This window comes from Chelonia mydas, chromosome 10, assembly GCF_015237465.2.
Source record: "Chelonia mydas isolate rCheMyd1 chromosome 10, rCheMyd1.pri.v2, whole genome shotgun sequence".
NCBI lineage: Eukaryota > Metazoa > Chordata > Testudines > Cheloniidae > Chelonia > Chelonia mydas.
The window spans coordinates 10,355,353-10,374,238 of record NC_051250.2 but is presented as its reverse complement, the minus strand read 5'-3'; the positions used below and the strand labels follow the sequence as shown (position 1 = coordinate 10,374,238).

General features: G+C 41.7%; 1 protein-coding gene across 2 annotated transcripts in view; it reads left to right on the top strand.

Moving 5' to 3' along the window:
- Positions 1-18,886, top strand: part of SDK1 (sidekick cell adhesion molecule 1) — a 646,346-nt gene that overhangs the window by 457,526 nt on the left and 169,934 nt on the right. For both annotated transcript variants that reach the window (XM_037910909.2, XM_043523779.1), the window contains exons 13-14: positions 3,674-3,776; positions 5,802-5,978. In XM_037910909.2, the coding sequence (XP_037766837.1) occupies positions 3,674-3,776; positions 5,802-5,978 (280 nt within the window). The remainder of the gene's footprint in view (positions 1-3,673; positions 3,777-5,801; positions 5,979-18,886) is intronic.

The window sequence follows — 18,886 nt, the reverse complement described above, 5'->3', positions numbered from 1 at the left end:
GAAACTGAAATTTAATAAAGAATTAGTGTGAGTATGATCTCACGTACACAGGTTTTACACTGGTGTAATTTCATTGGCGCTGATTCTCTGGCAGTGAAAAGCAGCCCTAAAGCTGAAAGAGCTGGCCACTTCTGGATTCCCCCTACCTAAAGGAACCTTCAGATGGTATAGAACGGCCCTCATAGCTTCTGTGCCACCAGCTCCCTGACGGCTGCCACAGGGTGTGTGACCATGAGGTCATAAGTGATCCCTTGCTTATATAGTTCCCTCTGACAGTTGTTGACAGCCAGTGCAAAATACGTCAGGCTTCAGATGCTCTAAATTGATTTAGGGATCAGCCTGGTACCAATCAGACTCAGGTTTGGCTTGCCCTCCACCACTCCCTGGATTTGTACTGAGTAACCCCTTAGCTGATCTACAGAGTCTGACCCATTGACTTCACCTGAGTTACTCCTGGTGTACGGGAGCTGAGATACAATCCCACTCTGGGAAATCCAAGCTACAAGTTAAAAAAAGGAAGGGTTAACGTGTTGCCGTTAACAGCAGAAAACAAAAATCCTGAGTTAAGAATAAAAATCCTTTTTATAAAAAGTATATTGTTCTCCTCTCCTTCCCTCTCTTCGAAGTGCAGCTTGGGGACTGATTATCCTTGGGGCGGATGGTGCACATTTTACATCTATTCATTCCCAAAAGAATGTAAACATTCCACCTTATGATCTTGAGCATATCTGTGGAATATACTGGCAGTAAATGTAATGTAAGACACACTTGTCATATATGGATGTCGTATTGATATTACTGACTATGCATATGGTTTAAGTATTAGGATGTGTATTGCTTGGTATTCAGATGTATTTAATGGTGCACAGCAGGGGGTCTCCATTATAATTCATTTCTCGATGGAGCAAATACCTGTAATAGATAGGGTCCCTGTTCATTTTTTCTCTCTTGCTGAACTTTTATGATTGAATATAACTACACACTACATGTACAGCAATGAGAACTCCATTACAGAGCTAACAATCTTACACAGGTACAACAGAAATAATACTGACATAGTACATGGTGTTCATAGACTCATAGAATATCAGGGTTGAAAGGGACCTTAGGAGGTCACCTAGTCCAACCCCCTGCTCAAAGCAAGACCAAACCCCAGCTAAATCATCCCAGCCAGGGTTTTGTCAAGCCTGACCTTAAAAACCTCAAAGGATGGAGATTCCACCACCTCCCTAGGTAACGCATTCCAGTGCTTCACCACCCTCCTAGTGAAAAAGTTTTTCCTAATATCCAATCTAAACCTCCCCCACCGCAACTTGAGACCATTACTCCTTGTTCTGTCATCTGCTACTACTGAGAACAGTCTAGATCCATCCTCTTTGGAACCCCCTTTCAGGTAGCTGAAAGCAGTTATCAAATCCCCCCTCATTCTTCTCTTCTGCAGACTAAATAATCCCAGTTCCCTCAGCCTCTCCTCATAATGTGTTCCAGCCCCCTAATAATTTTTGTTGCTCTCCGCTGGACTCTTTCCACATTTTCCACATCCTTCTTATAGTGTGTGGCCCAAAACTGAACACAGTACTCCAGATGAGGCCTCACCAATGCCAAATAGAGGGGAATGATCACATCCCTCGATCTGCTGGCAATGCCCCTACTTCTATACATCCCAAAATTCCATTAGTCTTCTTGGCAACAAGGGCACACTGTTGACTCAAATCCAGCATCTCATCCACTGTAACCCCTAGGTCCTTTTCTGCAGAACTGCTGCCTAGCCACTTGGTCCCTAGTCTGTAGCACTACATGGGATTCTTCCGTTCTAAGTGCAGGACTCTGCACTTATCCTTGTTGAACCTCATCAGATTTCTTTTGGCCCAATCCTCTAATTTGTCTATGTCCCTCTGTATCCTATCCCTACCGTCCAGCGTATCTACCACTCCTCCCAGTTTAGTGTCATCTGCAAACTTGCTGAGGGTGCAATCCATGCTATTCTCCAGATCATTAATGAAAATATTGAACAAAACCGGCCCCAGGACCGACCCTTGGGGCACTCCGCTTGATACCAGATGCCAACTAGCCATTGATCACTACCCGTTGAGCCTGATGATCTAGCTAGCTTTCTATCCACCGTATAGTCCATTCATCTAGCCCATACTTCTTTAACTTGCTGGCAAGAATACTGTGGGAGTCCGTATCAAAAGCTTTGCTAAAGTCAAGTAATAACAGTGTTAGTAATATTAGACATAGTGCATGATGATTGCAATGTTGTTGTAGCTGTGTTTGGTCCTAGACTATTAGAGAGACAAGGTGGATGAGGTATGTTGGTGAGAGAGACAAGCTTTTGAGCATACACAGAGGTTTTCTTCTTTGTGTAAACTCGAAAGCTTCTCTCCCTCACCAACGGAAGTTGGTCCAGTATAAGATATTGCCTCACCCAGGTTGTCTATAATAGTATGATATCTCTACTTGTACAGATCTGATTCAGGAGGTCATCTCTTGTACACCTGTGATTTCTCATTTGTTACGGGTTATCATCTCTACTGGAATTTGGGACTGCATTCCTTTTATCCATCCATCTTCCACACTTTTCTGTCTGTCTACCTGTTTCAGCTGATGATATGAGCTGCCACCACCTCTTTGCTGAGCATAATAGAGATCTTTCACATTTGATCTAGTTGCTATAGTTACAAGCAATTATTATGTTCTGTGTCTCCAGAGGTGTTTGAATGAAGATAGTTTTGCAATATTTGGGAAAACACCTCTGTCTTATGAGCAGGGCCAGCTCCAGGCACCAGCTTTCCAAGCAGGTGCTTCGGGTGGTATTCAGAATGGGGCGGCAGTCCGTGTCCTGCGGCACAAATTTGGCGGCAGCTCCGCCGCTCTTCCTGCTGCGGCGGCTTTTGGGCAGCCGCTCCGCCACTCTTCCGGGCGCGGCGGCAATTTGGCGGCTGCTCCGCCACTGTTGCAGCGGCGGCAATTCAGCAGTGACTGCTTGGGGCGGCAAAATTGGTAGAGCCGCCCCTGCTTATGAGGAACGTTCATGCTCCTTGAAACTGCTCCTCTTCCACCCTCATTGCATAGGCTTGATGGGATAAGGTGCCATTTACATTTTCCTGTTTCTGAATAATTTTTAGAGTATCTTCTTTCCTTGCATGGTTTTTGACTCCAAATAGCATGACTGGGCTCCTGAACAACGATATATTATTGTTGACTTATATGGCACCATAGATGTTCTTGGTACTTTATGACTTTGGGATTGCCAGTAACTGGTTGCAGCAAAGACAACAAATAACATTTAGTACTCCTCTAGCACTTTTCATATTCAAAGCACTGCCTGCAGATTAACTAAAAACTGCTCATGCTGGTGTCCTCTGCTGCTTCTCTGAAGTCTCTTCGTCACATACTTAGGACCTCACCTTTACATAGTTAAATTAGATTTGGGGGTGGGGGAGAGAGAGAGATCCACATAAAGTAGTCGTAAGAGTGTCCTGCCTGTTAGATTTAACTGCTGGGCAATTTTCCATATGCCATACAGAAAGCTTCATGCTCTCAAACTCCCATTGCCAGAGTGAAAGAGAGCTTCTTGCCCTGAGTGACAAATAACTCATTCATTGTCTTTTGAGAAAGACAAGATAAAAGTCTGCAATTTTACCTGAACACTGGCTTCTGTTCTTTTCAGATCGCACTTTTATTGTTCGCCCTCCTGAAGACAGCACTGTTATTAAGGGAACCACAGCCACTCTACAATGTGATGCAACTCATGACCCTAGAATTTCAATCAGGTTGGTGGTGTCCATTATTGTTTGTGTGGCTTATCTGAACTTAATTTTACAAACTATCTGAGTGTCATTAGGTGAGAAGTTTCAGGATCCCAGATTTCAGCATCAAACCCTTGATTACTGCATCATAAGGTTGTAGACTGCATCATTAATCACATAAATTCCATTTTCTACTTCAGTCTTATGTATTATTTACAATGAGCTATGTTCCACTTCATGACTTCAATACAGCCTTCCATGATTTTACTGTCAAGGTTAATACACTATCAATAAAACCAACTTGTCAGAAGCTGCTACTTAATGAGAGTAAAGCCCAAAGGGATCAAATAGGACTTCAGAAGTGTTTACACTGGGGGTGCTGAAACTCTAGGAGAGGTGTTGTCCCCACTCTCTGAAACACTTTAATAACTAAAGGCTAAATTCTCATTTAATTTAACCCAGTATAATGGAGAGCAGAACTTGCCTCTAAACTAGTAGAGCTGCACACAGGATTTAGAGGAAGCTCACTGCTTTTAACAAAATGACAGCATTGAAATATGCACAGTTTAAAGGCACCACACATGAATGAAAAAAATTATTTGTGGCTCTGAGGATTGTTTTCAAAATGTTAGAAAATGACAGTGCAGAGAACCTATAAAATTATGTAAACACTTTTAGACCATACTTGATTGTATGGCTATGGGCTGTGTATACACATGTTTTGTAGCTGTATATATGTATCTAAATCTACACACACAAGGCTAGATCCTCTGGCATGGCAGCCACTTTGTATTGTGTTACTGGTGTAATCTGGCAATATACCTGGTGTAACTAGCTCAGGGAGGATCAGTTCAGTGTACGTGTGATCCTACACCAAACAGAGGGGCTCTTAAGCCGCATTCCTTCCCTTCTGCTATCATAACAAAGTATGGGGGGTGTGGCTGGAGAAATAGGGAAGGCAAGATGGTTCTATTTTACACTGATACTGGGCTGCATTTTTGGCCCCTTTTGGTTAGAACAATAGGGTGAATGGTCTGCACCAAATATCAGCTGGATCAGGAGAGTGCAAAGGAGAGCTTTAAACAATCTTTGCACATATACCACCTCCTGACTTTCACTTTGTGCATTTTGGCCACACCCAAGGATCTGGCCCATAAACACATACAGTATAAAAATCACAGTTGGGTAAATACTTGTGGAAAATTTTTGCAGTATTTGCTTAAATTGAAAAAATGAATTAACTTGGGCCACAACTTCCTTGCACCGCTTTTGTATTCACTTTTTGCAAATATTTTTCCGACTGAGTTTTACTTGTACAGACACCTACTGGAAGGCTATTTTAAGCTTATGTTTGGGCGTCCATACCTGAAATGAGACAAGGAGTACTTGTGGCACCTTAGAGACTAACAAATTTATTTGAGCATAAGCTTTCGTGAGCTACAGCTCACTTCATCGGAGGATGCATCCGATGAAGTGAGCTGTAGCTCACGAAAGCTTATGCTCAAATAAATTTGTTAGTTAGTCGCTAAGGTGCCACAAGTACTCCTTTTCTTTTTGCGGATACAGACTAACACCGCTGCTACTCTGAAACCTGTCATACCTGAAATGGTATTTTTTTATGGACTGGGATAGTGTTTGATATCACAGAGATAATGAAATGAGTCAGATGAAGATTCAATCACACTGCTTTTACCTAAGAATGTGTATTAAGTTACTTGCAGTACAGTACTTCATAAAGGCTTTACCAGCACCTGTTAAAGATGGCCTACAAAATTCACTCATAATTTTGCCACTCATGGGTAATATACTCATTCCCTATAGCTATTCCATCATCTATACATTGTTTGTATATATCACATTTTCTTTCTGGTCACTGGTCTAAGATCGAGGTTGGAAAAGTTTAAAGGTCCTGAAGATATTTGCAGTGGTCAATCAGTTTAGCTCCATTTTTACTGTAGATTTTTAACAGCTGATATCTCCTTGTTGTACAAATCTTTCTGAGCTTTCTTAGTTGTACTTGTTAACATTTTGAAACATTGTAACATCCAGGTATGTTTGGAAGAAGGACAGCATGGTAATAAACCCATCTAGCAGTTCCAGAGTTACAGTAGAGAAAGGTGGTACCCTCCTTATTAGCCAGACCTGGTCAGGTGACATCGGAGACTACACCTGTGAGGTTATTTCTTTCGGAGGAAATGATTCGAGAAAGGCTCGACTAGAAGTGATGTAAGTATTCCGGCTGTCTGGCTTTTGATGGCACATTATATTTGGTTTTTAATTCTCTTGAGCATTTTGTACTGTTTATTTCTATTACTTTTTAAAAGAAAAAGTTAAGGCAGTTCTTGCTAATGACACTGCCTTAAGAGAACCTCAGTTTTGTGTTTGCATGCCACAGTGCATGGACTTCCAAATGGCAGAAGCCAGTTAGCCCTCCTGGGAGCCACCATGTATGGACATGTGTGCCTGCTGTAGATGTTCTGACAAATAGCAATAATAGCTCAGCTCAAGGGACTTGAAGTTATAAAAATGCATCTCCTAGTTTTTTTTTCTTTCCTCACAGCTCAACAGATCTCAGAACTGTTGGTCTCTGAGGTATTTTTTATTCTCCTGCTTGCTTTGCATTTCTAAATTTTTAAGTAAAGTTTCCTCAACCACATGCATTTCTCGGCTCTTAATGATAGTTTTAAAAAAGACCTTTAAAGTGCAGTCTTCTGCAAAAGGACTGTTTAAAAAAAAGGCATTGTGGGATTCTGTATCTTCTGTCTCTATCCCTTTAGATCAAATATGATCAGTTTACAAGTAAGATGTCTTTTTCTGTCTGCCAGCCCAGCATATTCAGGCTATAGTCTGAAAATCAAACTATTTTCTGGCTTGTGCATCATCAGCAATAATAGATAAATATTCTGCAGGCCAAATTCTGCCTTCAGTTTTACCAGTGGACCAAATTTTGCTTTCACTTATACCAATCTAAATCCAGAGTAACTTCACTGAAGTCAGTGTAGTACAGAAAGCAGAATTTAGCCCATTATCTTCTATGACAAAGTTCCTGCTCTACCTTGGAGGGTCTTGTGCTTATTGGCGGATTTGCTCGCCTTGGAGCTTCACGGCAGCCCTCAGCTTGGCCGTATTTCTGAATTCACAGTCCAGGTCGACTCCTCCTGTGTCTGACCAGGAGTTGGGAGGATTTGGGGGGAACCCGGGCCCACTCTCTACTCCGGGTTCCAGCCCAGGGCCCAGTGGAATGTAGCTGTCTAGAGTGCCTCCTGGAACAACTGTGCGACAGCTACAACTCCCTGGGCTACTTCCCCATGGCCTCCTCCCAACACCTTCTTTATCCTCACCATAGGACCTTCCTCCTGGTGTCTGATAATGCTTGTACACCTCAGTCCTCCAACAGTCCATGTTCTCACTTTCAGCTCCTAGTGCCTCTTGCTCCCAGCTCTTCCCACGCACACCACAAACTGAAGTGAGCTCCTTTTTAAAACCCAGGTGCCCTGATTAGCCTGCCTTAATTGATTCTAGCAGCTTCTTGATTGGCTGCAGGTGTTCTAATCAGCCTGTCTTAATTGTCTCCAGAAGGTTCCTGATTGTTCTGGAACCTTCCCTGTTACCTTATCCAGGGAAAGGGGACCTACTTAGCCTGGGGCTAATATATCTGCCTTCTATTACTCTCCTATAACCATCTGGCCCGACCCTGTCACACTTCATTAAGGACAGAATTTGGCCCTGACATTGGTATTTAGTTAACAATTCTGATGATGATGTGTGAGCCAGAATAGAATGTCCTTCATTCACCCTTAGCTGTGTTGATTCTGTCTAACCGGAGTAAAATGCAATAGAATTGTATTGGTATCACTCAAGTCATAAGCTATGACACTGATATATGTATGGAGCATATCTGTTGAGTATGAAGGTAATGTTTTTATATAGTCATTTTTCTGAGTTAAACTGCACTTTAGTGTAACTAAAATAGCATCTGTTTCTGCTGGTCACTCCTGATCGTCTCTTAGAGAAGATTCTTATGGTTCCTCTTACTGCCTGGCAGTGTAATGTGTTCCCATTTGAGATTTGCTACACGGCGCTCAGTTTTATACAGCATTACTCACAGCACCAAGGCTAGATCAGATGCCCATTTTGAGAGAGCTGTCATACTTTCTCTTGCTAAATAAGCATTCTTCCACTCTCCTCCTGGAGTGCATTTCTACTTCTGGGTAGTCTCCAACAGTGGGAATTTTTGAGGACCATTCCAAATATATTACCTCCTCTCAACCATCTTCACTTTCCATTTATCCAGACTTCTTTGGAGACTTTGTGGGCTTTGGCAATGTGTGTGGTATTTTTTTGAAAGGTGGACAGGCGAGAAGGAGGAAAGCTGCCACATCTTTATAACCAAGGCTTTGAAGCCGAGCTACAAATCTGTGTTGACGTGTGTCACACTCCTGTGTCTTAAGTAATCTGAATAGTTCTCAAGTCTATTCAGCAAAAGGCAGCCTTTTATGTTGTGTTCTGGAGCAGCTGCACCAACAGATGCATTCACCCCCAGAGGATGGTAGGTGGTGGTGATGTCACTGCTCGCCTCTGGGGGTTTTATCAATAAGGAACAGTGTTACACCCCATAGAACTCCGGCCAGTGGAAGTTACCTGAAAGGGGCATATCTCTCAAGTGTCCTGGGCCTGTCCCTCTGTGCAATCCTGCCCACTTTCTACTCTGCTGGCTAGTTTTGGGTCCCCAGGCAGAGTGGAGTCCGTTGTCACTCTGTCCTCACTCCTTGGGGATATTCTGCTACTGATAGCCTATACCCAGGCTTCTACCACAAGAATCCAGGGAATAGATCAGACCCAGTCTGTTTAGAGAACTCCAGTAACTGGCAAGTCATTCAGTTATACTTTTGAATTGTAATATTTTTATCTCAGTGAGATAAAGTACTGCAAGAACACAAAGGAATACTGTGTCTTTTGACAACTTGCATTATTATTTGGCTCAGTAGCACAAATCCACAAAAAACAGAGACATATATAATACAATAGAAGTGAAATTGAGAAGAAAATACTTGGGAAGGAAATTCTTGAAGTAAAATTTTAAATTAAAAAACAGCTGCTGTATGCATGATAGATCTAGGCAATTCCCTATTCTCACAAATAACTCTTGTGGAGAATATTAACAAACACTGGATGTACATTCTTATCTGTGAGCATTCACATCAAAGGCTTTGGCCAAATGCTCAAAAAGAGGCTCTCAATCAGTGATACCCTTGAGTATTATATCTTAGTTAACTTTGCAATCTGTTAGAGTTGCCTCCTTCCTCCACCCTGGATACCTGTGTATCTTTCCTCTACCTCTATGCAATTAGAGGGATATTTTCTAAGCGTCAGGATCCCAACACAGGCTACCAGGGCCAAGGGACAGAACAGGGGCAAACCTGAGCCTTAGGAGTAGCTGAGGAGTTCATAGTCAGGGATAGACTGGGGTAGATATCAGGAGTCAGAGTCAGGTTTCAGGATCCAAGACAGGAGGTGAAGTCCAAATCAAGCCGAGGCCAAGCCAGAAATTCAAGACCAAGGAGCAGGAACGGTCATCATGGCTACAGAAGATCTGTGCTGTTGCCTGGACACTTCCTGGAACTTTCTATATAGTGCAGGGAGAGAATCAGGAGCCGGGGGCTGCTGTAGGTCAAGCCATTAAGGTGGAACTTCCCATCGTCTGTGTCAACTGTGGGTCAAGGAAAGTGGAGCATAAGGTGATTACATAAGGTGACCCTAGGCCATTTAATATTTCTTTGACTCAGTTTTCCCATCTGTAAAATGGGAATGTTACATAACCCTAGTAGACCTCCCTCTTCTGAACACTCCAGGCTGTTGTGTTTGGCCTCTACCTCAATAGACTCCCTGTGCTTTAGCCTTCCCTTGATCTGAGTAGGCTGCAGCCTTATTTCTTTCCTTGATGTCCTTGGCACATTTCCTAGGCACAGGAGCTCTGTCCATTCCCCTTATGGAAATGGGACCATGAGGCCCAGCTGCTATATGTACCAGGACCAAGTCTAATCTCCCATATTCTCTAATAGTATAAGCACACCCTCTCCCAGAATTCCACCCTGTGGGCACTCTGGAGTTACAGTTCACCTCTTCAAGGACACATGATGGGTTCAGCACATAACCCGTACAGACTTTGCAAAGGTTTCTAAACACAATTACTCTTTGCTTTAGCTAGCAGAAGAAATATATAGTTCTAGACAAAACAATAAACACATGCTTCCCTGCTTCAGATCTCTCACTAGTATTTAGCATTCTCTGAGCATAGAGCAAAATCATCTAAGATCCACCCCACTTTCTGCACTACTTCTCCTCCTAATCATGAAGTGTGTCTCTCTCCTGTCAGACTGTTTCCTTCTCCTCACTTCCAAAATGGCTAGTGAGAGATCCTGCCTTTTATAACCTCCCATCCCCTTTGTCAGATGACCCTCTGCTCAGCCTTATCACATCATCAGGTGATCTGTTGCTTAGTAACCTCTCCCCTGGAATTCAGACCAGAAAACTGGTGTGCCATGGGTTAGGGTAGCAGCCAACAATTTGTCCAACGGTGTGCCATTTGAATGGATGATTGTCAAAGTTAAATGTCCTTCTGTTATTAGCCTTGTGCCAGGTGCATGAATTTCTCCTTTTGCAACTTTTGCATTTTAGCTCAATATGGAGACAAAAGATAGCAGACAAGACAACCAAGTTCCACATTCAGAGTGGATTTTGCAGTCTGGTACAAATATACAGAAAATCCCCAATATCAACCAGAATTCATAAGCTGCACATAGGCAGATTCCCTGAATCGCCACAAGGAACAACAAAGCTTCCTTCTCAAACCCTTTGTCTGTCTTGTCTATTTAGAATATAAGCTCTTTTAAACAGGAGCTATGTGTATATGTGATGCCTAACATAATGGGTCCCCTACTATGATACAAATAATAGATACCATTAATTGGTGCAAACAGTACAGAGTGTCTTCCCTGATGCATATCGCTTATAATATGAGGTTTTAATTTTTGATTTATTTTATGCTTGCAAAATTTTCTCAATTGCAAATAGAGAAACATGTGCAGATTGACCTTCTGTTTCTGTTGCATCCAAAACTCATAATGTTTGATCCTGAAAGTAATTGCGAGTAATAGAGCATGCCAGCTTCATTCATCTTTGTCTTTATAGTCCTGCCCAATAAGAAGATATAAACAGAGGAAACTTTCCATTTTCCCATAGCTCAATAAACTCAGGGAAGATCAGGCTGGATCTCTCCAGACAATAAGGTTTGCTGATTCCAACTCAGAAGTATGCTAAGGGTTCTTGATACATTTAAAATATGTAACAATATCTATACCTGACATTACCTGCTGCACCATACCCTCCTCCCCCACCATTCATTTGAGGAATATTTTTTTGTTGAATGAATGAATGTGACTGAGAATCATGGTAATACCCTACACTGTTGGGAAAATAAAATCTCCCCAAAGACCAAAAGCTTTTTATTCTCTCCCCCCCCCACTACAAAGGAAATTACTTGTTAAAAATTTAGGGGGGGGGGAATACCCATAATACAAAATAGACAATTTATATTTGGCAGCCATTCATCTTGCTAGCTTTAGTCCTTTTTCCAGAGTTTTCCACTTCCATTGTTCTTCCCCAAAACTGGAAATCAAGGAACTGGAGCTCTAACCACTTACAGCAGATATCATCCTATGGACTTCAAAGTACTCCTAAGTATTTTAATTGTCAGTCACTTGTCGGGGAATTTTGGTACCAGATAAATAATGGTAGATCTTAGCAATGTGCAGTAACAAAAATCAAAATGACACCTAATTAAAAAGCCATTTGCTATGGATTCCATATCCCACAGTCATCTAATATCTTGGCAGTCCCTTGCCTTTTCTACCTTCAGTCTCTGTGGGATGGAGCAGAAAACCCCACACCAGCAGAGAATGGGTTAAAGGGAGCCAATAGGCCCAGCTAGCCCCACCCTGCTACAGCTGCTATTCCTGCAGCCAATGCCAGGCCTGGAGGGGGAAGAGACAGAGAAAACTCTGAGCTAAGGGCTGACTGACGAAGACACGGAATGCAGTTCCGCGTCTCTGCAGCCACGACAACCAATGAGAGAGAAGTGCTGCATCCCTGACTGGAAAAGACTGTTGAGGAAACTGGGGAATGCCCAATAGTGATTGGACTCTATTTACTTGAAGGACATTGTCGGGCCACAAAGATCACAGAGGGCTGAAGGTCATAGAAACACCCAGTGAACATAGGGCATAGAGACTTCCTCTCCTGCACTGAGCTACCTGCAGCTGTGGCAGGAAGCCAGAAGAGTCAACCAGGAAGCGTTAATCCAGGGAAGCCATTAGAGAATTGGTGGAGAAGATGTGCATTGACCTAGACCCTGCGTAAGGGAGTTGATGAAGCCTAAAAACCAAACACACAAAAAGCCCCCAAAGACCCACACTTCAAACAAACGTGTCCCTACCTTGCTACAGTGGGTATGGATCATTTGCTAAAATGAATGGCCAAGCAGAAGGCACAACAACAGCAACTCTTTCAACAAATGGCCAACCAGCATCCGTGGCAACTACAGCAGCAGCTTGTACAGCAGGTGGTCACCGTACTACGGATATCCACCACACCGGAGTCTATAAGCCTCAATCCAGCAGTGGCCCCTGCCCCTGTCAGGCTTGTAGTAAAGCCTGCAGAGCTGCATCCTGCTTCTTTGCCAGTCAGCCCTGAATTGAGCCAGGTTCTTTCCTTTTCTTCCCCCTTCAGGGATGGCATTGTCTGCATGTATAGCAGCTGTAGCAGGGTGGGACTAGCTGGGCCTTTAGGCTCCCTTTATCCTTCTCTGCTGGTGTGGGATTTCTCTGCTCCACCACACTGTGTATTTCACAGCTTCATGGGAACAGGAAGGAAGTCAGGCAGAAAGCCTCCTCCTCTCTAAGGAGAAGGTTTTAGTTGTTTTCGAGCTCTCTATTGGGCTGTTACCCAGGATATAAAAATTACTGACAAATCCAAATTGGAAAAAAAACAAATACAAAACTATTTTTAACTATTCACCATCAAATGTAAACTAGCAATAATGATGGTTAATTTTTAAAAGTATATGCTTTTTTAGACCAAGAAGACAGAGTAAGATACAAAAACTCTCCCTCAGGCATCTGTGGATTTGACCTCCATGGAGGTAAATCCAGTGTTGGCTCCAGGAATGAAATCAGAAATAAATCTGTCTGATTTGACTCTGGCCAAACTTGTAATTTCTCAATACAGCCATGATAGAGGCTTTCAAGAAGGCACGCTCACCTGAGTGTCTGTTCTCTGTATGGAGTACAGTAATCATTCCTGTGTTAGGAGTTTGGTGAGACAAATGGGAAAGCTCTGAACAGAAGACAGGCTCTTCATTTAATATGTTAGAAACGTTTATGACGATGCCATCAAGGCAGTGTGATTTGTTAGATTTCCTACCTTGACTTCCTAGGAAGTTGTTGGGCCATCAACTGAGCTACCTGCTCCAGAATTAACCTCTGGCAGTTATGAGCTGACTCAATATTTCAGTATTTGTTTCTAACATGTATCATCTGCAACTCTAACATTATTCTCTAGCCCTATCACCATGACTGCACATTCATTCTTGTTTGCATAACCCCTATTCTAATTGCTTTGTCAAAGTCCCATCACATGACCATCACATGACCTCAGTGGCTGTCTCAACCTCAGACATGACAGTATGAGGCAGATGCAAAACTATATCACCATAGCAAGTCTTCTTGTGGAAGTTATGGAGAAAAATGACCACACCTGAGTCCTTAGCGTGAGAGGTGCATGGTCTGAGCTCATGATATTTCTTATGTGAGAACTTCATATATTCCTATTTGTAACTTGGGAGAGTGAGAAAAAAAATCAGTTCTTGAATTAAACTAATGACAACTGTCCTAGGAATGTTCCATGCCCCATACATCATTGTCCCAAGTCTCGTTCACTTCCTTGGTTTGTTCGAGGCAGAACAGTCCTAGGTGGAAGTTCCTCTCAATCTAAAACACAGTTTAAATTATCATGCAGGCACGTGACTTTCAGTATGTTTAAGCAGCAAGGGAAAGCAATTTCTTAGAGAAGAAAAAAAGCAGCATTCTCTTGGGGGGCATGAATATTCATGACGTTGATGGGGATTCATTTATCATTTCCTTGCACGCTTTCCTCTTCCTTTGCCACCATCTCTTATGCACAAAGTGTAAGTGTTTTATAAAGTGGGGAATTCATATTTGTTAATCTCCACTTTGGGGCATTTCAGAGAGAGCAATGCACTTCCCCACTCCAATTTCTTTTTAATTTTAAATGTTCATTTCTCGTCAGGTGTGTTTCTTACACACACTCTGTATCTGCCTCAGGGGGCTTAACTCTGTGCACACCATCTGTTGCTAGACAAGGTAGAACCTTAAGATTAAAGGAAATTACATTAGTGGTGCTAGGTGTATTGCATGAAAGTTACAGTTCATGGTGTTAGGGCTCTCTGTGAACAGAGTGCACCTCCCATTTCCTTCACGCTGCTAACTGATTGTCCTGCATATTAGCATTATCATTTGGTGTGAATCTGACAGAATAATCAACTCAAACCAAATCCTAAGAAAAAACATGTTTAAATTCAGTTTATGCTTAAAAAGAACATTAACTCACATATCACTACCCCAGACAAATCTCCTGGGTCTCTAGACAAGCTTGACAGTCTCCTTTTTATCTGTCAGAAAGCCATTTTAGGTCCCCTGGACAAGTTTCACCACAGAACTGAGAGTGAAAAATGATATGTCCATTTTCCTCTGTAAAATCGTTCAATACTTACCCCTCCCCCCCAAAGAAAAATGCTATCCTGCAAACTCTTCCCCAATCGAATAGCTTCTTATATCCCCAAATGAACTTAAATGCAACTCTCTACATTTACAAGAAAACAGGATTAACCAATCAGTATAAATACTGACAACATCCTTAATACATTCAAATAATTGTTTATGAAGTGCTTAATAAAACACTTATTTGGGTGGAGATTGTTGCAACCCACCCCGCCCCCTTACCCCCCCCCCCCATAGCCACTGCTCCTATGCGATGCCCTGTGCTAGTGTCTTCTTCTGGAAGAGTCTGGGGCTGCAGCACATCTTGGCCCCATTCCCCGCAGGGCCTTGTGATAGATGAAGGAGGGCTGTGACATTGGTGAGCAGCTACGCAACCAGACATTTCACTCTCCTCCCTTCAGCAGGTTCCTTTGCCAGCTTAATTGCAAATGTGTTTTCTGAACCAAGGTGCACAGGTTGATCTGGGATTAGGATGGAATACAGCACAGGACCCTTAATGTGGTTTAATGTTTAATTCAAAAATAAATAACCCACCTTCTTCCTCCCACAAGAAATCTGAAATTCAGAGCATGGTTTGCACTGCTCTGATTTAAAGATACGGTCTGCATTGGAATAGTTTGTAGGTTTATATGTGCAGGCGAAGGAGTTTGTTGTGCTTTTTAGAGAGCAGTAAATATCCAGCAGTTTAATGAATTAAGAAAATAAATGAGTGCATTTGCTAATTCAGGAATGTCAAGTACAATTATGGCTTTTTGCTCTGACTGGCATAGGTCAGCAATAATGGATGTTGAGGAAGAATTTACAGTCAGCTCTGACAGTGGGAGGAGAGGTAGATCAAATGGGTGACAACCAGCACTCCCTCTTCTTCTGCTTTCCCTGACTGGGAGAGCTTGGCCCTCAGGGACTGAGATGGCAAGAAATAGAACTCAGGTTTATAAAATATAATGACTATCCCTGTTTTGTATGCGTTGTAGATCAGCATTCAATGAATGCACCAGAATTTGGTTTCCGCACCTCATTGTACAGCCTCCATCACTTTCAGCCAATGAATCCAAATGAAGTATTTTTCGTGTCGCATGTATTTTTAGGAATTGCACTTTTTAATTGAGGTTGTGGGTTTTTTTTTTAAATGTTCATTTAGCATTTCCATGGAGTTTCTGCAGGCATTTTCTCTACATTTTCTGCTTAGATGCTTCCAAAATCAATTTTATATGAGGGAAAGATTCTACCAATGACAGTTAAAAGCCTTCATCCACCAGTAATCAAGCTGTTTTTTGTAGCCTAAAAATACATATGCTAATTTTGATTACTAACTCTGTTTGGATAGTGTCAATGAGTATGAAAAATTCCATGTTAAATAATGTCTCTCGTGTGTTTTACTTTGTATATGTTTTACTTCTATGCATTGCTAGGATATCCTTGTGTTTTTTAAAAAAGAAAGAAGTATTAACCAAGTTGTCTCAATTTAAAAAAAAAAGTTTGAATTTGGCTTTTTCCAAAGCAAGTCACAGTTCCATTAGCTGTTGCTCTGTCAACCATAGGAATCTCGGCATAAATTACATTTTAGAAACAGGACAAAACTGGATAATTCAGAGATCTATTTTATTTATTTATTTATTTTTCCAGTGGCTACTGGTACGTATACAATTATCGAACTGCACGGTCTCAATGAGTGGATGAGATGATGGTGTAGGGAGGTGGGGTTTAGATTTATTAGGAGCTGGGGAAACTTTTGGGAAAGGGAGAACCTATACGGGAAGGATGGGCTCCACCTAAACCAACATGGAACCAGACTGCTGGCACTTAAAATTAAAGAGGTCATAGAGCAGTTTTTAAACTAAGGGCTAGGGGAAAGCCAACAAGTGGGGAGGAGCACATGGTTCAGACAGAGACATTCCTTAGGGGAGGATCTATTAACGGAGATTCACTATGTTCTAGTAAGGAGGAGAGGATAGAAGATGATAAAATACAGGTAGGATCTGATGAGAAACAGTCAAATGAAAAAAATCCCATTCAATTACAGCAGACAGCTAAAAAGAGACAAGTTTTTAAAGTCCTTATATATTAATGCTAGAAGTCTAAATAGTAAGATGGTTGTACCAGAGAGCATCATATTAAATGAAGATATTTATATAATAGGCCTCACAGAAACTTGGTGGAATGAGGATAATCAATGGGACACAGTAATACCAGGGTACAAAATATATCAGAAGGACAGAACAGGTTTGCTGGTGGGGGAGTGGCACTATATGTGAAAGAAAGCATAGAAATCAAATGAAGTAAAAATTTTAAATGAATCAAGCTGTACCATAGAATCTATATGGATAGTAATTCCATGCTCTAATAATAATATAGCAGTGAGGATGTATTACCAACCACCTGACCAGGATGGTGACAGTGACTGAAATGCTTAGAGAGATTAGAGAGACTATTAAAATAAAAGAAACTCAATAATAATGGGGGATTTCAACTATCCCCATATTGACTGGGTACATGGTACCTCAGGACAGGATGCAGAGAAAGTTTCTTGACACCTTAAATGACTGCTTCTTGGAGAAGCTAGTCCTGGAACCCACAAGAGGAGAGGCAACTCTTGATCTAGTCCTAGGATCTGGTCCAAGAGGTGAATATAGCTGGACCACTTGGTAACAGTGACCATACGATAACTACATTTAACATCCCTGTGGTAGGGGAAACACCACAGCAGCCCATCATTGTAGCATTTCATTTCAGAAAGGGGAACTACACAAAAATGAGGAGGTTAGTTAAACAGAAATTAAAAGGTACAGTGCCAAAAGTGAAATCCCGGCAAGCCTCATGGAAACTTTTTAAAGACACCATAATAGAGGCTCAACTTAAATGTATACCCCAAAATAAAAAAAACACAGTAAGAGAATCAAAAAAGTTCCACCGTGGTTAAACAACAAAGTAAAAGAAACAATGAGAGGCAAAAAGGCATCCTTTAAAAAGTGGAAGTTAAATCCTAGTGAGGAAAATAGAAAGGCACATAAACTCTGGCAAATGAAGTGTAAAATATAATTAGGAAGGCCAAAAAAGGATTTGAGGAACAGATAGCCAGAAACTCAAAAAGTAATAAAAAAAAAAATTAAGTACATCAGAAGCAGGAAGCCTGCTAAACAACCATTGGATGATCGAGGTGCTAAAGGAGCACTCAAGGACGATAAGACCATTGGGGAGAAACTAAATGAATTCTTTGCATCAGTCTTCACGTAGGGTGACCAGATGTCCCAATTTTATAGGGACAGTCCTGATTTTTGGGTCTTTTTCTTATATAGGCTCCTATTACCCACCAACCCTGTCCCGATTTTTCATACTTGCTTCTGGTCACCCTATCTTCACAGCTGAGGATGTGAGTGAGATTTCCAAATCTGAGCCATTCTTTTTAGGTGACAAATCTCAGGAACTGTCCCAGATTAAGGTGTCATTAGAGGAGGTTTTAGAACCAATTGCAGTAATAAGTCACCAGGACCAGATGGTATTCACCCAAGAGTTCTGAAGGAACTCAAATGTGAAATTGCAGAACTATTAACTGTAGCCTGTAACCTATCATTTAAATCAGCTTCTGTGCCAAATGATTGGAGGATAGCTGATGTGATGCCAATTTTTAAAAAGGGCTCCAGAGGTGATCCCAGCAATTACAGGCCAGTAAGCCTGACTTCAGTACCTGGCAAACTGGTTGACATTATAGTAAAGAACGAAATTGTCAGACACATAGATGAAAATAATTTGTTGAGGAAAAGTAAACTTTTTTTTTTAAGGGAACTCATGCCTCACCAATCTACTAGAATTCTTTGAGGGGGTCAACAAGCATGTGGACTAGGGGACTCCAATGGATATAGTGTATTTAGATTTTCAGAAATTCTTTGACAAGGTCCCTCATCAAAGGCTCTTAATCAAAGTAAGCTGTCATGGGATGAGAGAGAAGGTTCTCTCATGGATTGCTAACTGGTTAAATGATAGGAAACAAAGGGTAGGAATAAATGGGCAGTTTTCAGAATGGAGAGGGGTAAATAGTGGTGTCCTCCAGGGGTCTGTACTAGGACCAGTCCTATTCAACATATTCATAAATGATCTGGAAAAAAAGGGTAAACAGTGAGGTGGCAAAATTTGCAGATGATACAAAACTACTCAAGATAGTTAAGTCCCAGGCAGACTGCAAAGAGCTGCAAAAGGATCTCTCAAAACTGGGTGACTGGGCAACAAAATGGCAGATGAAATTCAATGTTGATAAATGCAAAGTAACACACATTGAAAAAC